Below are 20,862 nucleotides of genomic sequence, written 5' to 3' on the forward strand. Positions count from 1 at the left end.
TCCGGCTCCAGCGATGATCGATCCGTCGGCTGACTCTGCTCCACTCTTCTCTCTCCTTCTGCCGCAATCTCTGACTACAGTGCAGCGTCCGTCAGGGACGCATGCACAGTGAAGTTATCACGCTCAGGCACGTCTACGCGGTGCCCTTGAGCTGATGTCTCCTGGCAGGAGACTCCTGCGAATCCTGCGTGATCCACGCTGGCGCCACCCCCTGTCAAGCCCGGCGGCAGTCAACTCGGACAGAGTAAGTAAGGTCGCCAGGTGCTGACGCCGGACCTGGTTTGCACAATCACAGTGATAACACAAAATCTTTTTCTTGTGTTTAAAACTGAGTATTTTAAAAAATTTCCAACAAAAAAAAAAAAATTTTGGCACCCATAACTTTTTTATATGTCGGTATTTATACGGTATGTTGTACTGTATGACCTTTTAATCTCTTTTTTATATTTTTTATTGGATGGCAAAATGGTGAAAAAACTGCAGGTTGGATGTTTTTTTTCTGTTATGCCACCGTATGGGGAAAATATTTCAGGATTTCTATAGATGGGGCATTTGGGGATATTTTATTTGTTTATTTATTCATATATGTGTTATAGGGAAAGGTGGACAATTTTAAGTTTTTCAGCATCGTTCGAGACAGCAGACACCTGCCCAGAGGTTTATCTTCAGCATTAGCAGCCATAGTAGCTGCTATGGGGCCCACAGTGTTAGAGGGTCCCAGCATCTGGGATATTGGGTGTGTATATGCTGTATGAGTGTGTGTGGTGTATATATACTGTATGTGTGTGTATATACTGCATATCTGTATATGGTATTGTATGTGTGCATTTACTGTTTTTGTGTGTTTAAGTGATGTGTATATTCTCTATATGTGTGTGCATATGCGCTGTGTATATGATGCATTGGTGTATATGATAGTGTATGTATGTATGTTTATTTTGTATGTGAGTGTAACTCACATGTGTGAGTATACAAATGCATATATTTTTTTTATATTTAAATCTTTTTTATTGAGTCCAACAAGTATACAATTTATATATAACATCTTATATACAGCAAATGTATATATTTTTTAAGGAGAATGGCCCCCTTAAAATTCAGAAGTCTGCTATGGGGCCCTGTGTCTCCTAGTTAAGCCCCTGCAGCTACCCTGCATAAAGAGGGCTCAGCCTGTAACCAGACTTAAATGTACTATGTCTGGTCGCTATGAGAAAAAAAGGATTATTACTATCTAGATCAGAAGTTATGAATTATAAAACTAAGATACAGATGTATGTATAATGAGATTGTGCCCTTCAGCTTTAAACCCATCTTTAATACCATTTAAAGAAGATTTATAGAAACTTGGTGACAATTCTGAGTTGTAGATATACACAACTTGTTCCTGGATATGTATTTTCTACAACCTCCATTCCTATTATTTTAGTTATCTGTAAATGGATGAAGGAATATTTATCAGATTAGTAAATAAGTAAACTTGGCACATGGAAGGACAAACCTGGATTCAGCAGGCACTTCTACGACACGGCATGACAAGGGTTGTTGGAAAGTATATATCAAAAAGGACTGTACAACCATTTGGATCCTATACTCGAATCTTCTTCAGGTGTAGACACTTTAGGATTGTCACTACTTTAACTTGCACTAGCTGCAATTTAACTTTCGATTTCAAAAATAATCTTTTGACTTTGACATGATTTGCCTCCACAAGTGCCCTATAACCCTAGTATAAACCAGGATCATATGCTCGCCAGGGCCGTAGCTCACCCCTCCCTTCCCCATAGATAAGCGAGCAGCCAGTGCCAAAACACAGTGAAATATAGGTCTTCTACAGGTCCTATATTTCGCCATGCACGGTAACGGTGCAGTGAGACATCGCTCACTGCACTGTAACTGGGCGCCATAGGCATCAATGGGGGACAATATCCGGCCACAAATTGTGCAGCCAGATATATCAGTCCTCGTTACACTTGTGTCCTACCACCCTATTATACAGGTTTACCACCTTTCAACTGACCCAGTAGTAAAAACTGTATGGAGGACATTTACTAGCAACAGCACCGTTTGCGCTGAGGGTCCCAGATTTTGGTGCACTTTTAAAATGTTGCGTGCAACCCAACTGTGTCTCAGACACTTCTTAAATACCTGTGCAAGCAGTTTGCACCAGAGAAGAAAGTCTGACAGAAAACTGGCACAAAGCCCTTAGTAAATGTGCCCCTATAAGTTTTCTATACATAAATTTCTTGTTTCCTGGTGATTTTAAAGACAATTCTGATTAAATATCTATGCACATTAGCTTCTGACTGCACCGAGGACAAGGTCATACCTGTTTCTTCTTTTTATGTTGCTCAGCACCAAGCATCACCACCTCTTTAAAGCGAATTTGTCAGCAGAAATTGACCTAATAAACCACTACCAGTATGTTGTCAAGAGGTTGAACATCTTCTAGATGATGTTTCTTTCATGGCCCAGTGTGGTGGCATCATCCAGAAAATCTACTTTGAAGTGAGATGTAAATTGGTTGTATGAAATCAAGGAGGCAAAGATATTAACACTGAAGTCAAGCTTTCGCTTCGTAAGAAAGACCCCACCACAGTAATTTATGGTTCTGCATCCAGAGACATCACTAACCAGATCTCCTGATGTCCGAAGCATGATCTGCATCACAAAGGAGGAGGGGTTCAGAGCTCCCCACCTTGACTTCAGAGTTGAACTCTCCTCCTCTTTGACTATATACCACTAATTTATGCCTCAGTTAAAAGTTGATTTTCTAGATGATGCCACCAGACTCGACCATGAAAGAAACAAAAATTAGAAGGTGTTATGCTGCTTGACAATTTTCTGGTAGCTGTTTATTATGTCAATTGCTTATGACAGGTTCCCTTTAAACAATGACAGACAATGAGCATAGAAAGAATAAAACCATCAGCAGACATGACCCTAATTCCATGCACCGAAAAGGTAATTTGTTTTATGTTGTGTTGAACAGAAAGTCAACTGCAGCTAAATGCAGCTATAAATTGCAGAGAAACATTGTGCATCATTAACACAATATAGAAACCAAAGCTGAAAAAGTTAATTCTTATGGTTTTCAAAGGGAGATGGGGATCTTTGAAATCATTTGTCAATACTTGGTATCATTAACAAAGATATTAATGTCACCTCCATAGAATAGAGGTTAAGTGTCTGTTCAGTGGAAGTCCAACCTCTCTGACTCCTAATAGACATGAACAGAGACGATAGTGGAGTTCGGCTTCCAGGTCAGGCAACAAAACTCAACCATTGGGTCCGCTCATCTCTACCCACCAAACAGACAATCATCATTTACACTGTGGATAGCTTTATATAGCTATACAGTCTCCTTAACGGGGTATTTTTTGCCAAACTATCCTTACAGTATCAGGAAAATGAAGCTACTCCTACTGATTGAAAACACACAGGGGTGCTGTGCACAGCCTATGAAGCTACAACACTCTGTTAACACCCCCAGAGCCCTTTTGGCTCATTAGTATAATTTTAAAAGTTGATCTTAGAAGGAAGGTGGTCATAGATAACAAATATAAGAAGATTACCACAGTCACGGTGCCTGGATCAATGAGTAAGAGTCCCTGGTTCATTTCTTTAAGTGTACAGATGCAAAATTTTAAGCAAAAATGTCCATTGAGCTACCAGGGGAAAGACAAAACACCCACATTCACATCAGATGTTCGTTAGACCCACCAAACGACTGACTCAATGGACAATAAACCAATTTGTCTGGCATGGATCTTGGGCAGTGACATTTAAATGGCTGTGGTCTTGCAACCACAACAACCTGGTGGCAGCACTGGGGAGGATCATTGCAATCAAGTTTTATCAGGTCCGCTCATCGTTATTTATATATATAAATATGACTAGGTAAAGTGTGAATATTTTGATCATGTTATATCTAATAAACAATTTCCTCCTTTTTACTGAGCAGCGAGGGATTCTTTTGGACACTTGGCTTGGAAGAAATTACAAATTAGAGACCACACAGAAGAATAAATACTATAATTAATGCTATATACACAGTATAATTAAGCAGCTGCGAAATGAGTGCTAAACAGGAGCTAATATTATAATAAGTACATATTTAGGAAAGCGCTTTCTCGCGACTACTGGCAGGCGTCCTGACAGCTGAAGACAAAAAGATTATTAACATTTTTAATCTCAACATCTAGATAAAAATTACAGGTGTCATGAAGCATGCTGGAGAATGGATTAATAAAAACACTTTTTATTACAGCCAGCGATCTACTTCCTGAGCAGTTAAGCAATGTAGAGTTGTGGAAAATTACTAGGCAGTGGCTAATTAGAAAAATAGCCCTGATTTAATATCGTAAAGTTAAAATTTCCCTTTTTAAACAGGGATTAATTCAATTTAACTTCTAATAAATATTTCCTTTGAAGATAAAAATTTAAATAAATTAAGTTCTTCCGCTTCTAAGGGCTCTTTCACATTGGCGTTGATGTTCAGCTTCAGTTGTGCATCCGTTGCTCTCCATTGTGTCTCCGTTTTTCTTCTGTTTTGTCTCCATGTCCGCAAAAAACAAACAGAAGCTTTAACATTGCTTTGAAAACATCATCCCTGGTTTTTCAGCCTCATCAGTGAAAAAAACGTATGTTTCATCAAACGTATGTTTTCTTTGTGGACCCATAGGGACAAATTTACTAAGGGCTTTGCGCCGCACTTTTTTCAGACTCTGCACGTTCTTCTAGGCTAAAACACTTGCAAGGGTAGTTAAGAAGTGTCTGTGCCACTTTTGTGTGGCACGTGACCCTTCTGTGGTGCTATGCAACACAAATAAGGGGACGTGCCGTCGGTCAGGCTGACTGATTCGGACCAAGCGCCGTATTTAACTTGCAAATTGTGCCACACGCCGTATGTTAAAGATGGACCACAAAAAAAAAAAAAAAAAAAAGATGAACTCTTGTTGGGCCATTGCAGAGAAGCATCAGATTCATGATTTCTGGTGCACGATCTTAGTGAATTGCCGTACCCAGCATTATACCCGGAAATAACCCTATTAGTGCAGTTTCCGACTTTCTAAGTAAATGTGGACCATAGACTTTTATTGTCTTCCGTGATCCGCAACAGTGAAAAAAAGTATATCAACATACAACATCAACTTCACTGGAAGAAGCACGAAGAGAGATTATAATTAAATTGTCCAAAGGTTACAACAGATACCAAATAGCAGGAAGTGTACAGGCTTCTGCTTTGAATGACTTCTCTTCAACAGTTCTGTTACTATTGTAGGTTTTTGGCCATAATTTTGACAGGGAGCATTGTCCTGCATGAAAATTGCTGGCTGATTGAGTGATGGACGCAAGGAAGGAACCATGTGTTGTTGAAGAAGGTTCTGATACGCACTTTATCTCTACCATGTAGAGAGACGTAGACGTCCAACTCCTGCTGCAAAAAACATTCCCAAAAACATGACACTTCCTTCACCACATTTTACTGACTTTTTAACACACTTTGGGTTCAGTCTTTCCCCAGTTTGTCAACAAAATGAATGTTTCCCATTAGAGCACAAAAATGTAATTTGCTTTCATGGACTGTTGACCACTTCTCCTCTGTCCACACAACATGTTCATCAGCAAAGGTGAGTCTAGCCTTTTGATTCTTTCTACTAATGAGAGGTTTGTTCTCTGAAGAGTGGGCTTTCAGTCCAAATGCTCTTAACCATCCAGGCACTGCATGACGTGACAAATCCTTACCCTGTTCAGTGCTGACCTGGTGAGCAATTCCAGCTGCAGTGACAGCCTTCTTGGAGGACTTGAATGAGTTTGTGCTCTTGTAAAGATGCAATATCTAGAAATTACAGATTTGGAATATCTAACTAGAAAGTTAGGCTGCCAGTAAATCGGGTTTGTCGGTCAATTAAGAAAATTAGCACCAGGTGCCAGATTAACACCAGTAACTTTAACATATTTGAAAGTGTTCTCTAACTTTGATCAGAGTTCTTTTACAATTATCTAATTAACATTTTTATGCTGTACTTAAGAATATATACACGTTATGAAATAAGCTTAACCCCTTCCCGACATGTGACGTAATAGTACGGGTGCGGGTGCATGGAGAAGGCTCATAGGCTGAGCTCTCTTCATAGCCAGTAAGTCTTTGCTGCATATTGCTAGCCCCAGTCGCGGGTGGCGGGGCATCTTGGCGAGGAATCATTGCTCCCCTTGACATCATTGGGGAGCGGCGATCGGTTGCCATGACAGCCTGGGGTCCCGAGGCTGGCTCGTTTTAACCCTTTCATTACAATGTGCAATTAGCACAGTTTCCTGGAGGACTTACTGTACTGTATATGGTGCAAAATTCTCACTGTGGAACTGCAGGCTGTAAACCTGTGACGTTCACAGTAGAATCTAAGTGTATGAGAGTTAAATACATCTAATCCATATACAACACAAAAATACACAGTTTAAACAAACCAGCAATGTGGATGTTACAGCCTCAGTTTTAGCATGTATGCTGGAGATTGACACCATGGATTTTTCAATCTACAAATAGAAGACTTGCAGCCAGCACCACTGATCTTGTAACATTGTCCTTTATTGCTACTTCACCAAACACGTAAACTACAGCAAGAACAGGAAAAACATCCAGAGGTGTTTCAGCTTAAGTGGTCTTATCCATGGTCTAAGGAATGGTCTAGACCATGAATAAGACAGAATAGGTTGAAATGCGTCACTTTGTAATTCTTACTGTAATTGTAAATGTTGAAGTATCAATAAAGAACAACATTTTTTATACTACAAGTTTAACGGAGTGCTGGATGTAAATCTTCTATTTGTAGATTGAATACCAGACAATCATCCGTGCAGCTGATTGGGGGTGAGCTGAGCTTTCAATCTATTTATATGTATTTCTAAATATCCACAACCAAAAAAATTGGTGCATTATTTGGAGCTGCAGATGTCCGGTGCATACATTGTAGATCTTTCAAGTACAGCCGGTCCCCTACTTAAGAACACTTGACTTACATACGACCCCTAGTTACAAACGGACCTCTGGATATTGGTAATTTATTGTACTTTAGTCCTAGGCTACAATAAACAGCTGTGACAGTTATCAAATGTGTCTGTAATGAAGCTTTACTGTTAATATTGATTCTTATGACAACCCAACATTTTTAAAATCCAATTGTCCCTGAGACCAAAAAAGTTCTGTCTGGGATAACAATGATAAAATATACCTATTCCGACTTACATACAAACTCAACTTAAGAACAGACCTACAGACCCTATCTTGTATGTAACCCGGGGACTGCCTGTATAAGTCAAATGGACACTGTCACTTTCTTTATTATCACTAATAGCTGGGAACCCAAAGGAGAGAATTATGGACAGGAGACTAACATGTGAAAATTTGGGGTATAGAAGGAAGATATGGAGGTAAAGAGATAAGAATATGGAGGTAAAACAAGGAATGAAATAAAAAAGTAATGTAATGTAACATGTAATAACAATACAAGAGATGAAGAAAATTTGGACATGAATAGAAGAGGCCATGCAACTAGGAACACTGAGAAGAAAGCATTGAATGGAAAACACAAAGAAAGCTGAGAAATGCTAATGGCAGCTGCATATGGTTTTATACTGCTCCGGGTTCACAAACAGCCTCATCACATTATAGTATGTACACAAAAGTGTATGATCGAAATATGCAAAACGCGTTTCAAAAGGCTTTTATGCCAAAGCCAAGCAAAATATTTATCCATTAATTAAACATGTTCAAGTGGCCTGATTATGATGACCAATATGGAAAGTGTCAGGGTACCTGGAACCAATCCAAAGAATATCCATTCATTACCATCAGTCATGCCAGGAATGTGCACCATATTTCCACACTGACAAGTCATTAAGAATGGAAGTAGTTTAACATTCAGTTGTATGCATTGCATATACTAAAAGCTAAAATCCCCCAAATAGGATAAAAGGCAAACTGCCAATTCACATGAACGTAGCTCTGCAAATTGTTACACGCGGCTCCTAATCTGATAATCAAGCATCGAGAAAAAAAGGAAAAATCAATTTCACTAGTTCTTGCAGCTAACATTGATTTCTGAATCTTTCACGCCTCACTGTGAAATACAAATCTCAGAGTTCAAATTCAAAACTAACAAAACGTCTTACAAAACTTACCACGATTTACAAAATTGGCAAGACACATACAGTATTTCTACCAATGGAAGAGTACCTAAATGGGCTGGCCCGAATTGTAATGTTATATACTACGAATGGAATATGGAGTAAGAAGCTGATTGGTTAGGAGTCTGACTGATGGGATCTTTACCAATCACAAGAATGGAGATCCCATTTCCAAATTTGAATGGTGCGGCAGGCCATGGTGGTGGGGTTGTAGAGTTGGTCAAAGTCATAACTTGTTGTTGCTGGACAGTAAGAAGACCTCCAAACAGGGCCGGATTAAGGTTGGTGGGGGCCCCTGGGCACAAAATCTGGTGGAGGCCCCCGACTTAGACAATCATCTTTTATTAGACATAGATGTGCATTTCTGGAATTTGTTTATAAACGCATCCATAGATGCAACTCGCAGACACAGTCTAAGGCTTCTTAGAATGTGTTTACGCCCCATACTTGCAGGAAAATAGAGAGCAAGCTCTTTTTCCCGTGGACAGCATGGTACAGTGACACATGTTTTGTTCACTATACCATTGCCGGACGCCATAGGTGTCTATGAGGACGGATATTTGGTCGCAAATTGTATGGCCGGATACACATCCCCATAGCGTACATGTGAAAGGGGTCCAAGGATGCTGTCACATGTTTGCGTTTTGAGAATATACTACTATTACAAGAATACTATAATATTGCCCCCTATGTACAAGAATATAAGTACTGTAATACTGCCCACTATGTACAAGAATATAACTACTATAATACTGCCCCCTATGTACAGGAATATAAGTACTGTAATACTGCCCACTATGTACAAGAATATAACTACTATAATACTGCCCCCTATGTACAAGAATATAACTAGTATAATACTGCCCCCTATGTACAAGAATATAACTACTATAATACTGCTCCCTATGTACAAGAATATAACTACTATAATACTGCCCCCTATGTACAGGAATATAACTACTATAATACTGCCTCCTATGTACAAGAATATAACTACTATAATACTGCCCCCTATGTACAAGAATATAACTACTATAATACTGCCCCCTATGTACAAGAAAATAACTACTATAATACTGCCCCCTATGTACGAGAATATAACTAGTATAATACTGCCCCCTATGTACAAGAATATAACTACTATAATACTGCCCCCTATGTACAAGAATATAACTACTATAATACTGACCCTATGTACAGGAATATAACTACTATAATACTGCCCCCTATGTACAAGAATATAACTACTATAATACTGCCCCCTATGTACAAGAATATAACTACTATAATACTGCCCCCTATGTACAAGAATATAACTAGTATAATACTGCCCCCTATGTACAAGAATATAACTACTATAATACTGCTCCCTATGTACAAGAATATAACTACTATAATACTGCCCCCTACGTACAAGAAAATAATTACTATAATACTGCCCCCTATGTACGAGAATATAACTACTATAATACTGCCCCCTATGTACAAGAATATAACTACTATAATACTGCCACCTATGTACAAGAATATAACTACTATAATACTGCCCCCTATGTACGAGAATATAACTACTATAATACTGCCCCCTATGTACGAGAATATAACTACTATAATACTGCCCCCTATGTACAAGAATATAACTACTATAATACTGCCCCCTATGTACAGGAATATAACTACTATAATACTGCCCCCTATGTACAGGAATATAACTACTATAATACTGCCCCCTATGTACAGGAATATAACTACTATAATACTGCCCCCTATGTACAGGAATATAACTACTATAATACTGCCCCTATGTACAAGAATATAACTACTATAATACTGCCCCCTATGTACAGGAATATAACTACTATAATACTGCCCCCTATGTACAAGAATATAACTACTATAATACTGCCCCCTATGTACGAGAATATAACTACTATAATACTGCCCCCTATGTACGAGAATATAACTACTATAATACTGCCCCCTATGTACAAGAATATAACTACTATAATACTGCCCCCTATGTACAAGAATATAACTACTATAATACTGCCCCCTATGTACAGGAATATAACTACTATAATACTGCCCCCTATGTACAGGAATATAACTACTATAATACTGCCCCCTATGTACAAGAATATAACTACTATAATACTGCTCCCTGTGTACAAGAATATAACTACTATAATACTGCTCCCTATGTACAAGAATATAACTACTATAATACTGCCCCCTATGTACGAGAATATAACTACTATAATACTGCCCCCTATGTACGAGAATATAACTACTATAGGAATACAATATGCGTAACACAAATATCTGCACCACCACTGCAGGAGTGGTGTGTAAGATATGGCATTACACAATGGACTGCTGCAACCTGTAGCCCCGTACATTACAAAGTTCTGCCCTGTGCACTAGAATACAGCAATGTTACACCTGAGAGCTTCACATAAAGGGAATGGCAGCAGTCCTGTTTAAGAAAACATAGGTGGTCAGGCTGCAGCAGACCATTGTAAAATATGGACCTATGGGGTGCAGCAGACCTGTGTAATTTATCCACATGGCTGCTGCTCCCATGGCAGCATATTATATGCAGGAATGCTGCCGCAGGCCTAACATCTTTCCTTCCACACGACTTATGCTGCTACCTTGTGTGAAGCAGAAAGTGACATTTAGCAACTCACAGGTGATGATTTGCTCCATCAGGTATAGAAGTGCATAAAGATTCTCCAAGCCAACACTTGTCGATGAAGAATTCACGCTCGGCTGTGGTCGGCTCCTTGCATCACCTCTGTGATCCTAAAGATACTACAGTCACTTACACTATAGTGTCACCTGAATAACACTGTGCTTCTAAATGATATAATATATACCCCTGTCACCAACAACTAAAAATTGAAATCACAAATCCTCTAGAACTGATATAAAAATTTTAAAAACTGTAAAAATCATAGACATATTAGGCATCCCCAAATCTCAAAATGTCTGATCTATCAAAATATGATAATGGTTATTCTCGGCATTGAACCCAGTAACGCAAAATAGCACCCAACTGTTCGAAAGCCACTTTTTTGCTATTTTGCAACATAAAAAATGTAATAACAAGTGATCAGAAGGTCATACAGTACCTAAAATGGTAGCAAAGAAAACATCAGCGCATCCCGCAAAATTTCACATCTCCACATACCAAAGTATGAAAAATTTATTTGCGCCAAAATATGGAGAAACAGAGAATTTTCTTTTTATACAGAAGGTTGTAATTTTTTAAAATGTATTAAACCACAATAAATTTGGTATCCCCGTGATCGTAGTGAGAGAAATGTGTTTTTTCACCAATTTCACAGCATTTGGAATTTTTTCCTGCTTCCAGTACACGGCATAGAATAAATACCATCACTATGATGTGCAATATGTTACGCAGAAAACAAGCCCAAACAGAGCTCTGTACATGGAAATATAAAAAAGTAATAGATTTTTAAGTTGGGGAGTGAATAATGGAATTAAAAAAAAAAAGATAAAGGGCCTTGGCGTTAAGAGGTTAATAACAATAGATCTAGTGACAACCTAATACTATCCCACAATAACAATAAAGTGCTCACTATAATAGTAGTATTTGAATAATTAGTGCCCCAGTCCTCCTAATAATAATCTACTGTAGTTTTAATTGTAAATAGTGATCCCCTCACCTGCCCCAGCAGTGCCCCCTCCCCCACCTACACTTAAAGTTTCACAGAGAAAGATAACATAAACAATCGGACAGCAGAGGTTATTTAATACATTACCCTTCTTCTTTGAAAGCTGCTGTCACCTCTGGCCTTCTCCACACTGACGCTGTAAGTCTTCCTGGGGTCCTGGGTTCTGCCATGCAGCCTGCAGCCGGGCCCGCTGTGTAGCTGACATACAGACCAGCCGCGGTGGATTGAATGGCCAGCCAGTCCTGCCCTGCTACGAGGGAACGATACTCTGAAGCCAGCCTACAGAGTTACAGTCACTCACAGCTGACTGTACTAGGACTGGAGCCGGCAGCCATAGGTGCGGGCCGGCGGGACATCACTGCCGCGATCGTAGGGCAGCTGTCACTCATGTGACAGTCAACTTCCTGAACTGACAGGAAGCATCGGAGCCAATGTGCAGCGCATACGGGACGCGTAACTTAATTTCTGTGTCGGCGACTCGGCAGACTTAGTCAGCTGGTGGGGGCCCCCTGGGGGGGCCAGATGGTGGGGGCCCCTGGGCTCTCGCCCCGCGAGCCCCGCCTATAATCCGGCCCTGCCTCCAAATACCTGTGGTCACTTGTGTCTATGGTATTTTGTGTGGCAGGGGATGCCCAAGTTTCTTAATACTACTGCCCCTGCACCACCCATAGATACATCCCTGAGTGCATAGTTGGTATAGACGGAAACAAGAAAGGATCCCCAAAACTCCCTGTCAGAAAAATAGGACCAGAAAAAAAAGAGTGGCTGATGTTGGATACTGGGGGCAGAGACTATTAGACATAAGCCATAGGCTTATACTGCAAATATATATCATGGCACAAAAAGAGAAAATGATCAATACTATTTCATAAAAAGAGATTTACTTGCACTGTTTGGAAAAGATGGCTGTTTGTGTTGGGTCTTTGGCAGGATAGGTCACTCACTCCTCTAGAGCCATAAGAAAAGGCTCAATGTTGTACAGATTTATCAAAGTGATGACCATCACAGTAACAGAGGATTACTTGACAAGAAGCAAAGAAATATACCAACAATAAAAAGGTTAAATGGATTAAAAACAGAAAATGTGAACAGTCTTGGTAGTGTTTGCTTGTATCTACCTATCTACTGTGGTTTACTACATCTTTTCTGTTACGTGCACCCGTAAATACACAAGTTCCTATTTTTTGCCCAGTAGCTTTGTAAAGGTCTGATTTCTGTTATTTTAGAGCTACCAGTTATCCAATTAGGTACTTTTTTTCCTAACTCTGTCTCCAAATATGTGTAAGTGTAGGGCCTCCATCTGGTGGTATAAAGGACTAGCCATTATTAAGTCACATGACACCAAAACAAAATGGCCCACATTTATTAAAGCGTTTGTTCCAGTTTTCTGTCTGACTTTGTACTGAGAAGAATGGGCAAACTGCTTTATAAAGTGTGTCGCAGCTGCACCTTCTCAGATAAGACAGAAAAAAATGTGCATCTAAAGGGGCGTGTTAGTGCTTAGGCTACATTCACACTAGCTGTAGTACAGCGCTCACATGTCGGCGCACGGGAGAGGAGGAGGGGGCGAGCGACATATTACGGGAAAATACAGGACATGTCCTATCTTTTCCCAGGCACGGAACGGTACGGTTCCGCATGTGCCACTCCGTACCACGCCGTGTGCCCTTTGCAAGCCTATGGAGGACATATATACGGCGGTCGTATAGACGGCCCCCAACGGTCGTGTGGATTCGTCCTTAATTGGAGTTTTTCCCAGATTTATTATTTACATGTGCCATAATTCTACAGCATGAACAAAGTGCACCTAAAAGAAATGGTGCTCACTTCCAGAGCAGTGCCGTGGGTGCCAGATTAATAAAGAACATGCGCCAGTTTTGAGGAATCTGCTTCACTATGCACAATCTACAGGCAAACGGCACATATCACAGGCTGCACTAGTTTTGATAAATGTGTTACCTACTGTCTACTTTAAGAAAAGTATTTGCAGTGATTTACCTTTCAAATCAATTTCTCTGGTGTGCATCTTACTCTGATTCTCAGCACAGTAAATAAATATAATCAGCTTCTGTAAACCATAAGTGGTTGGCAATTTGCATCTAGGTAGACAAAATATAGAATCCTCTGGCTCAACAAAAAATAGATCCCAGAGAGTCTAAAAAAAATTGTAAAAAAAATTAAAAAAGGGAAAAATTTAAATTACCTCCCTTTCTCTAGAACTGATATAAAAATAAATAACAGTAAAAATCACAAACATATTAGGTATAACTGTGCCCCAAAAGGCCTGATCTATCAAAATATAAAAATGTTATTCCTGGCAGGGAACCCCAAAAAGGAAAATAGTGCCCAAATGTCTGAAACGCCACTTTTAAGCAATTATTAAAAATATAAAAAATGTATTAAAAAGTGATCAAAAGGTCATACCATCCTCAAAATGGTAGCAATGAAAACATAAGCTTAATTAGCAAAAAATGGCATCTTACCCAGCTCCATAAACCAAAGTATGAACAAGTTATTAGCATCAGAATAGGACAGAACAATTTTTTTTTTTCATACACAATTTTTAAAATGTATTAAAACACTATAAAACCTAAATTTGGTATCACCGTGATCCTACCAAGCCATCAAAAGCTGTGCCCACATGAAGATGGCACAAATGCATTTTTTTTTGCCAATTTAATCACATATGGAATTTTTTTATGCTTCCCAGTACATGGAATGCAATAATAAGTAAAAATTGTTACGCAGAAAATGAGCCCATCCACAGCTCTTTACAAAGAAAAATTAAAAAGTTATAGATTTTGGAAGGTGAGGAGCAAAAAATGAAGGATAAAAGGTTGCACCCTGTATTAAGCTGTAGCGGACGTGTGTTATAAATGCAATGAGGTTACTGGTGATAGATGGCACAACCCTGGAGCAAACCAAAACACCCACCCAAGCCCATAGTATAAAAATGAATGAAAGTTGACAACCCCTTAAACCTATTCCAAAGAACATTATTCAGAATTACTAGTTTGTGTGAGCTCCACTTACAACAAACTTTGTTGGTGTGCTCTTACAAGCAGCCATCAAAAAAGTAATAAAACATTTTTTATATACAGAAAGATTAGGAACTCGGAGCAGTGGTCACTCTTTCTGTATATAAAACTATTATTAAGAAATAATTTTTAACACCCCAAACCCTCTTTTTGGCTCTTTTCACACATAGCTTCTTCTTTGGGTTTGCTCTTTTGCAGCTTTTGTTGGTGCTTTCAATTTTTTCTTTTAAAGCAGATGTTTAACATAGAGCCAGTCCCCGGGTTATGTACAGGATAGGTTCTGTAGGTTTTTTCTTAAGTTGAATTTGTATGTAAGTCGGAACTGTATATTTTATTATTGTAACCGTAGGCAACATTTTTTGGGTCTCTATGACAATTGGACTTTAAAAATGTTGGGCTGTAATAAGAACCAGGATTAACAAGAAATCTTTGTTGCAGACACCTGTGATAACTGTTACAGCTGTTTATTGTAGCCTAGGGCTGAAGTACAGTAAATTACCAACATCAAGAGGTCTGTGTGTTCTTAAGTAGGGTGTTTGGGTGTTCTTAAGTAGGGGACCGCCTGTCTATAAAAAAATCTTTGTCTGAGGAAACCTAAAAGCATTTATGATACAGGCGGTCCCCTACTTAAGAACACCCGACTTACAGACCCCCAATTACAAACGGCACTCTTGATGTTGGTAATTTACTGTACTAGCCTATAATAAACAGCTGAAACAGTTATTAAAGGTGCCTGGAATTAAGATTTATTGTTAATCCTGGTTTTTATGACAATCCAACATTTTTAAAATCTAATTGTCACAAAGACCAAAAAAATTCTGTCTGGGGTTACAATTTTAAAATATACAGTTCCGACTTACATACAAATTCAACTTAAGAACAAACCTACAGAATTTACCTTGTACATAACCTGGGGACTGCTTGTATTAGATAGATATTACTCCTTTCTTCCAGATGCTGCGTACTTCTAAACTGCAGCTATGATCCTTTCAGACAAATGGCGCTAAGCTAAGAGAGAATGTCCTACACCACATTTCTTCAAATCTTATACATCCCTTTAAAGGCCACCCACCTGTAACATCATATTCTACAGCATACTATATATACATGGGCAGAACACATTTCAAAAAAGATATATTTACTCATTTAGGAGACATAAAAGGTAGCAAAACCTAACTAAGCAGGTGACGGGGGGAGGGGGTAAGCAACTTGAATGCAATTTTAGGTAAACAATGAATCCGTAATGACTGTTTGTCCCTTATTAGTGTAAGTGACTCCAAGCCAAAAAAGACATTATAAAAATGATTTTAAATACTTTGGAAATTATTTTTAAATTAGGCCTCTTTTTTCCCTTGCAGAGCTTTTTAGCGTTCATAATGATACATATTTTTTCACGTAATTGCAAAGCACACTTGTTAATCAAATTATTCTTTAATTAGTTAGTTAATGAGTTTAGACATACATTGCTTTCAGAACTTTCAATTTTTTTTGTTGTTGTCTAGTAATTATATATAATTAAACAACATCAAGCCTCCTTTTCCTTTTAGTACATATGCAGATGACTCCCCTTCCCCCTTCAAAAATATCAACGGGCTCTGAATGATGTAAAAAACAAGGCACAAAATGAAACATTTTGTTGCAATTAATTAGATGCTAATTATACACTGTAGATGTAACAAGAATGGTATTCACTGGAAATGCAGTGTAGTGGAAAAACATAATAGAGAGCGGGTCTTTCTTACCTTTTTGGCTTACTACATTGTCTTTCAGCCATTTCATTGCCGTCAAGCAGTCTTCATCATCGCACAGGGTAAATAAATTTGCAGGAATTTTCCCAGTATATATTCTTTTGGAGCAGTCTGGGACATCTTGGTTAGTTAAAAGCTTACTAACATCAACTCCACTTGGGCAAGGGACCTACATGCAATAATAATATAGAGCAGATGACATAGCATTGCATGGAATAGTTGGTACATATGAAAAACAAAATGTCAACCAAGGACGGACAAGGCTGGTGGCAAACAGTGTCCCAAAATAGGACAGTACACTGTATTATTCAGTCTTATGCTAAACCACATTCAGTGAAGTCTGGCGTGGTATCAGACTGTCTAGTCATTATTTGCACCTACTATTACTTGGTTTAGTTAACACCAGAAAACTGGACCAAAATGTTGGTTTTTATTTGCAAAATTTGGGGCACTTTTGGACACTAACACAAAACTTTACCTTGGTCAGTATTAGACTCTAATAGGCAGAGGTGTAACTAGGAGAAGCCCCATATACATATTTGTTTTCTGTCCCTTTCCTCTCCCCTGACATTTCTTATCTGAACAGCTGAGTCATGCTGTAAACTGTTGAAGATGTGCACTGTTTTATACATATTGTGTTGTACAATGTGCAGCATAATGGGGCAGATTTATCAAGCTGTGTGAAAGTCAGAATATTTCTAGTTGCCCATCTACCATCTACCAATCACAAAGCAGCTTTCATTTTACCAGTGCTTATAAATATTTTAAAGGGGAGCTGTGATTTGTTGCCATGGGCAACTAGAAATATTCAGACAGCTTGATAAATCTGCCCCAATATGTATATAATTGTGCAAGTTCTCCATTCTTTGGTGTTTCAGGACGGATGTCAGGGCCCCCTGATACTGTGGGTCCCAAAGCAGCTGCTATGGTTGCTACCCATGTAGTTACGCCCTGCTAATAGGGTTATCCATATCATACATACCCTGTTAAAGTTTTGGTGTAGTTGCTGGGACCATCATGTGCCCTGGTGGCTTCCAACAGATGGAGGGAGCCGTGCAGACATTACTGTGTGCAATGCATGCCCATCAGTGGTTGGAAGGGAATGCCAAGGGGAATGGGAGTGGTAAAATGTTAAAATTATTTTTTTCTTGTTATAAAATTAGTTTTTGCCTCACTGCTGTCCAAGACACATGACTCATTTTGTAGCCAATGGGATTATGCGAGGCCTCTTTTGTGTGGAAAGAAATTCTGTTTTACTGGTGTCATTTGCCATAACATAGGATGTTTAAATTTGATTATATATATGATTTTAGGTGGCTGGATGACCACAGAACTGAAATTCTGTAACAATTTTTTATTTATTATGTACAGGATAAAAAACATGATGGTCTCATAGCTTGGGTCATTGTAGATGTGGAAAAAAGAGAAGATCAACAGCTCTCTCAAAAAAGGATAATAATTTGCCTTAACAATTTTACACAGGTCTAAGAAAGTTATTGGCGTCAAAATATGGCGAAACTAAGAATTTCTTTTTGTACACAATTTTCTTTTTTTCAAATCTATTAATACCTAATAAAACCTATATAAATTCGGTATCCTTTTGATCATAGTGACCCAAGGAACAAAGTAGAGGTATCATTTGGAGCACACAGTGAGAGATGTAAAAATGAATCCCACAAGAACATGACAGGAGGTACACACATTTATACTGAATGGGTGTTATGTTGCCCTACAGTATTGCTCATTACTAGAGATGAGCGGACCCAAAGTGTAAGTTTGGGTTTGGCTTTTGGGCACCTTCCTCCCGACCTGGACATATTGCTTGATTGGCTAATAAGGACACCCTGACCAATCATAGCAATGGCTAGTTGTTAGGTCCTTAATTTGCTAGATTGGCTGTTTGGCTCCATGTTTGGAGGAACGCACCCAAACGCCGAATCCACGCCTACACTTTGGGTCTACTCATCTCTACTTGGTTGTTTTGGGGAGAAAATGGGAAATTGTTGAGGAACATTTGAGGTTGTACTGCTTTACTCTACATGCATATAGACCAAACAAGTCTTTTTTGTAACCTTACAACTTCACTTAAAGTCTTATTTTCACTGTATGTATTTATCCTCAAAAAAAAAAATTACAAAAGAATAAGGAGAAAATGTAAAAATGTTACTTTGCAGGACCCTTGTAATAAAATAGGGCAAAGTGCCCCTTCAGTCTATTACAGACTCTGTACAGTATAAGGTTACATTAAGACAAACGTGTGCCCCCCTTACCGTAGCACGGCGGGCACACGTTGGCACACGGGAGAGGAGGAGGGGGTATGCGCTGCTTGCCCTCGCCCCTCTCCATAAAGATACATGGCGCACGGCGCCGTATTATGGGGAGAGATAGGACATGTCTTATCTTTTCCACAGGTACGGAACGATACGGTGCTACACGTTTGCTGCACCGTACCGCTCCGTACGCCCGTTTCCAGCCTATGGGGGATGTATATATGGCGTCCGTATATATGTCCCCCAACGGTCGTGTGAATGTAGCCTAACCAAGTTTGTCCTGTTGATTACCTTTTAATAAAGTGTGGCCCAGGAATTAAAAAAATTAAAAAACGCACATACTCTATAAATGAAAATAAAAGATTGCAGATACCTAGTGTGACAGATTGAATAAACACTGATATGGTTTGCTAGCAACCAAAGTTGCTTAAACAATGTTTTTGATAGCGCGTATCAAGCTTATTGACCCATTATGTTTATTTACAGGCGGCTTTTACTGCCTACAGACATCTGGACTTTTGTGAGGAAAGAACGGCAAGCATGTTTTTCACATAATATAACATAAATAATTGCATAACAACATGTACAGTCACAGAGCTACAAATGTATCTCAGGATCATTGTTTTTGCTTTGGCTTTTGTTATGTTCCTTCTTGACTTAATGCATATCTATGAATGCAAGCCCTGTATCCGCATGTTACATATTAGCTGTCCCAATGATCCCTCGAATAGGTAGTAATGTAGTCACCACGCATTAGCTACACAAAACAATTTACATTTTGTTTTCGTCTCACGGTGTTTCTTAGACAAGCGCATGATTTGTTATTGATCTCACGGTTACATTTTTATTTGTTTTTCACTTCTTCTTTTTTATCCTAGACAGTTTTCTAAATGTATTTTTCCACCAAAAATGTTCTATTATTTGCTCTTGTTAGAAAAGAAAAAAATAGTACAAGTAGTTATTTTTACTGAAACGGAACACATAATTTTAAGAAAGCTCCATCCCATTCCTCTATAGCTACATGTTGATACATGTTTTGTTGTAAAATCTGACATTTATCTCCCAATTTCTCAGTCTACCTGCCATATTGTTCTTCTGTAGTTTCCTATCAGGAAGTTGCATAGTTAAGTACGATATCAATAGAATAGAGGGACTTTAAAACCGCACTGGGGGAGGCAAAGAGGCAAAGTTATCTCTACATAAGGTTTTATGCAAATTAAGCAGAGGGATAGATTACTGATCCATAATATAGGGTTCATAGACTACTATGAAGTTGATAAACATATTTAATTCTTTAGTTGTAGTAGACTGCTAGTCACTGAAACAATGGATAGCAGACACAATGGGGGACATTTATCATACGCCAGTGGTCATGTGCCAGCATATGATAAAGTCCCCACCCCTCCTCTGACATCGGATACATCAGGAGGCTTTGGTCGCATGATTCATTTACCCCAATGTTCATGTGCATTAGGCCTAAGAGCTTTTCTATCTGAAGTCTCTGGGCTAATGCACACACATTTAGTTTTTGTTGTGTGCTGTAGTTTGCAAAGCTCAGTGTGTGAGCCATCTCTGACAGTCTTTATCGTGGTCATCTGCATGTTTTTGGGGTCTGTGATGTTATGAATAGGATTTACTGTTGTGTGTTTTTTAATTAAAATATGGGCAACACAAAGATGCTGTCTTTAGCAGATTAGTTTAAAGAGAACCTGTCATCAGGAATGTAATTTTTACCAGGTGAAAGCCAGTGTTATGCAGCATTCTGAATCATTCCAGTACTTTATAAAACTTTATTTCACATTACCTGGCTCCCTGCCAGCAGCATGTGGTGAGTTCTCAGGGAGTGGTACAGCTGCAGCAGCCTGTGTGCCTGTGTCTCCTTATGCATTCTTCTATTCCACACAGGAAGTGGGAGAGGTGA

General features: G+C 38.9%; 1 protein-coding gene across 2 annotated transcripts in view; it reads right to left on the reverse strand.

Moving 5' to 3' along the window:
* Positions 1–20,862, reverse strand: part of CFAP61 (cilia and flagella associated protein 61) — a 228,145-nt gene that overhangs the window by 74,828 nt on the left and 132,455 nt on the right. For both annotated transcript variants that reach the window (XM_072140627.1, XM_072140628.1), the window contains exon 21: positions 16,666–16,840. In XM_072140627.1, coding sequence (XP_071996728.1) covers positions 16,666–16,840 — 175 coding nt within the window. The remainder of the gene's footprint in view (positions 1–16,665; positions 16,841–20,862) is intronic.

Source organism: Engystomops pustulosus, chromosome 3, assembly GCF_040894005.1.
Source record: "Engystomops pustulosus chromosome 3, aEngPut4.maternal, whole genome shotgun sequence".
In the NCBI taxonomy this organism is placed as follows: Eukaryota; Metazoa; Chordata; class Amphibia; order Anura; family Leptodactylidae; genus Engystomops; species Engystomops pustulosus.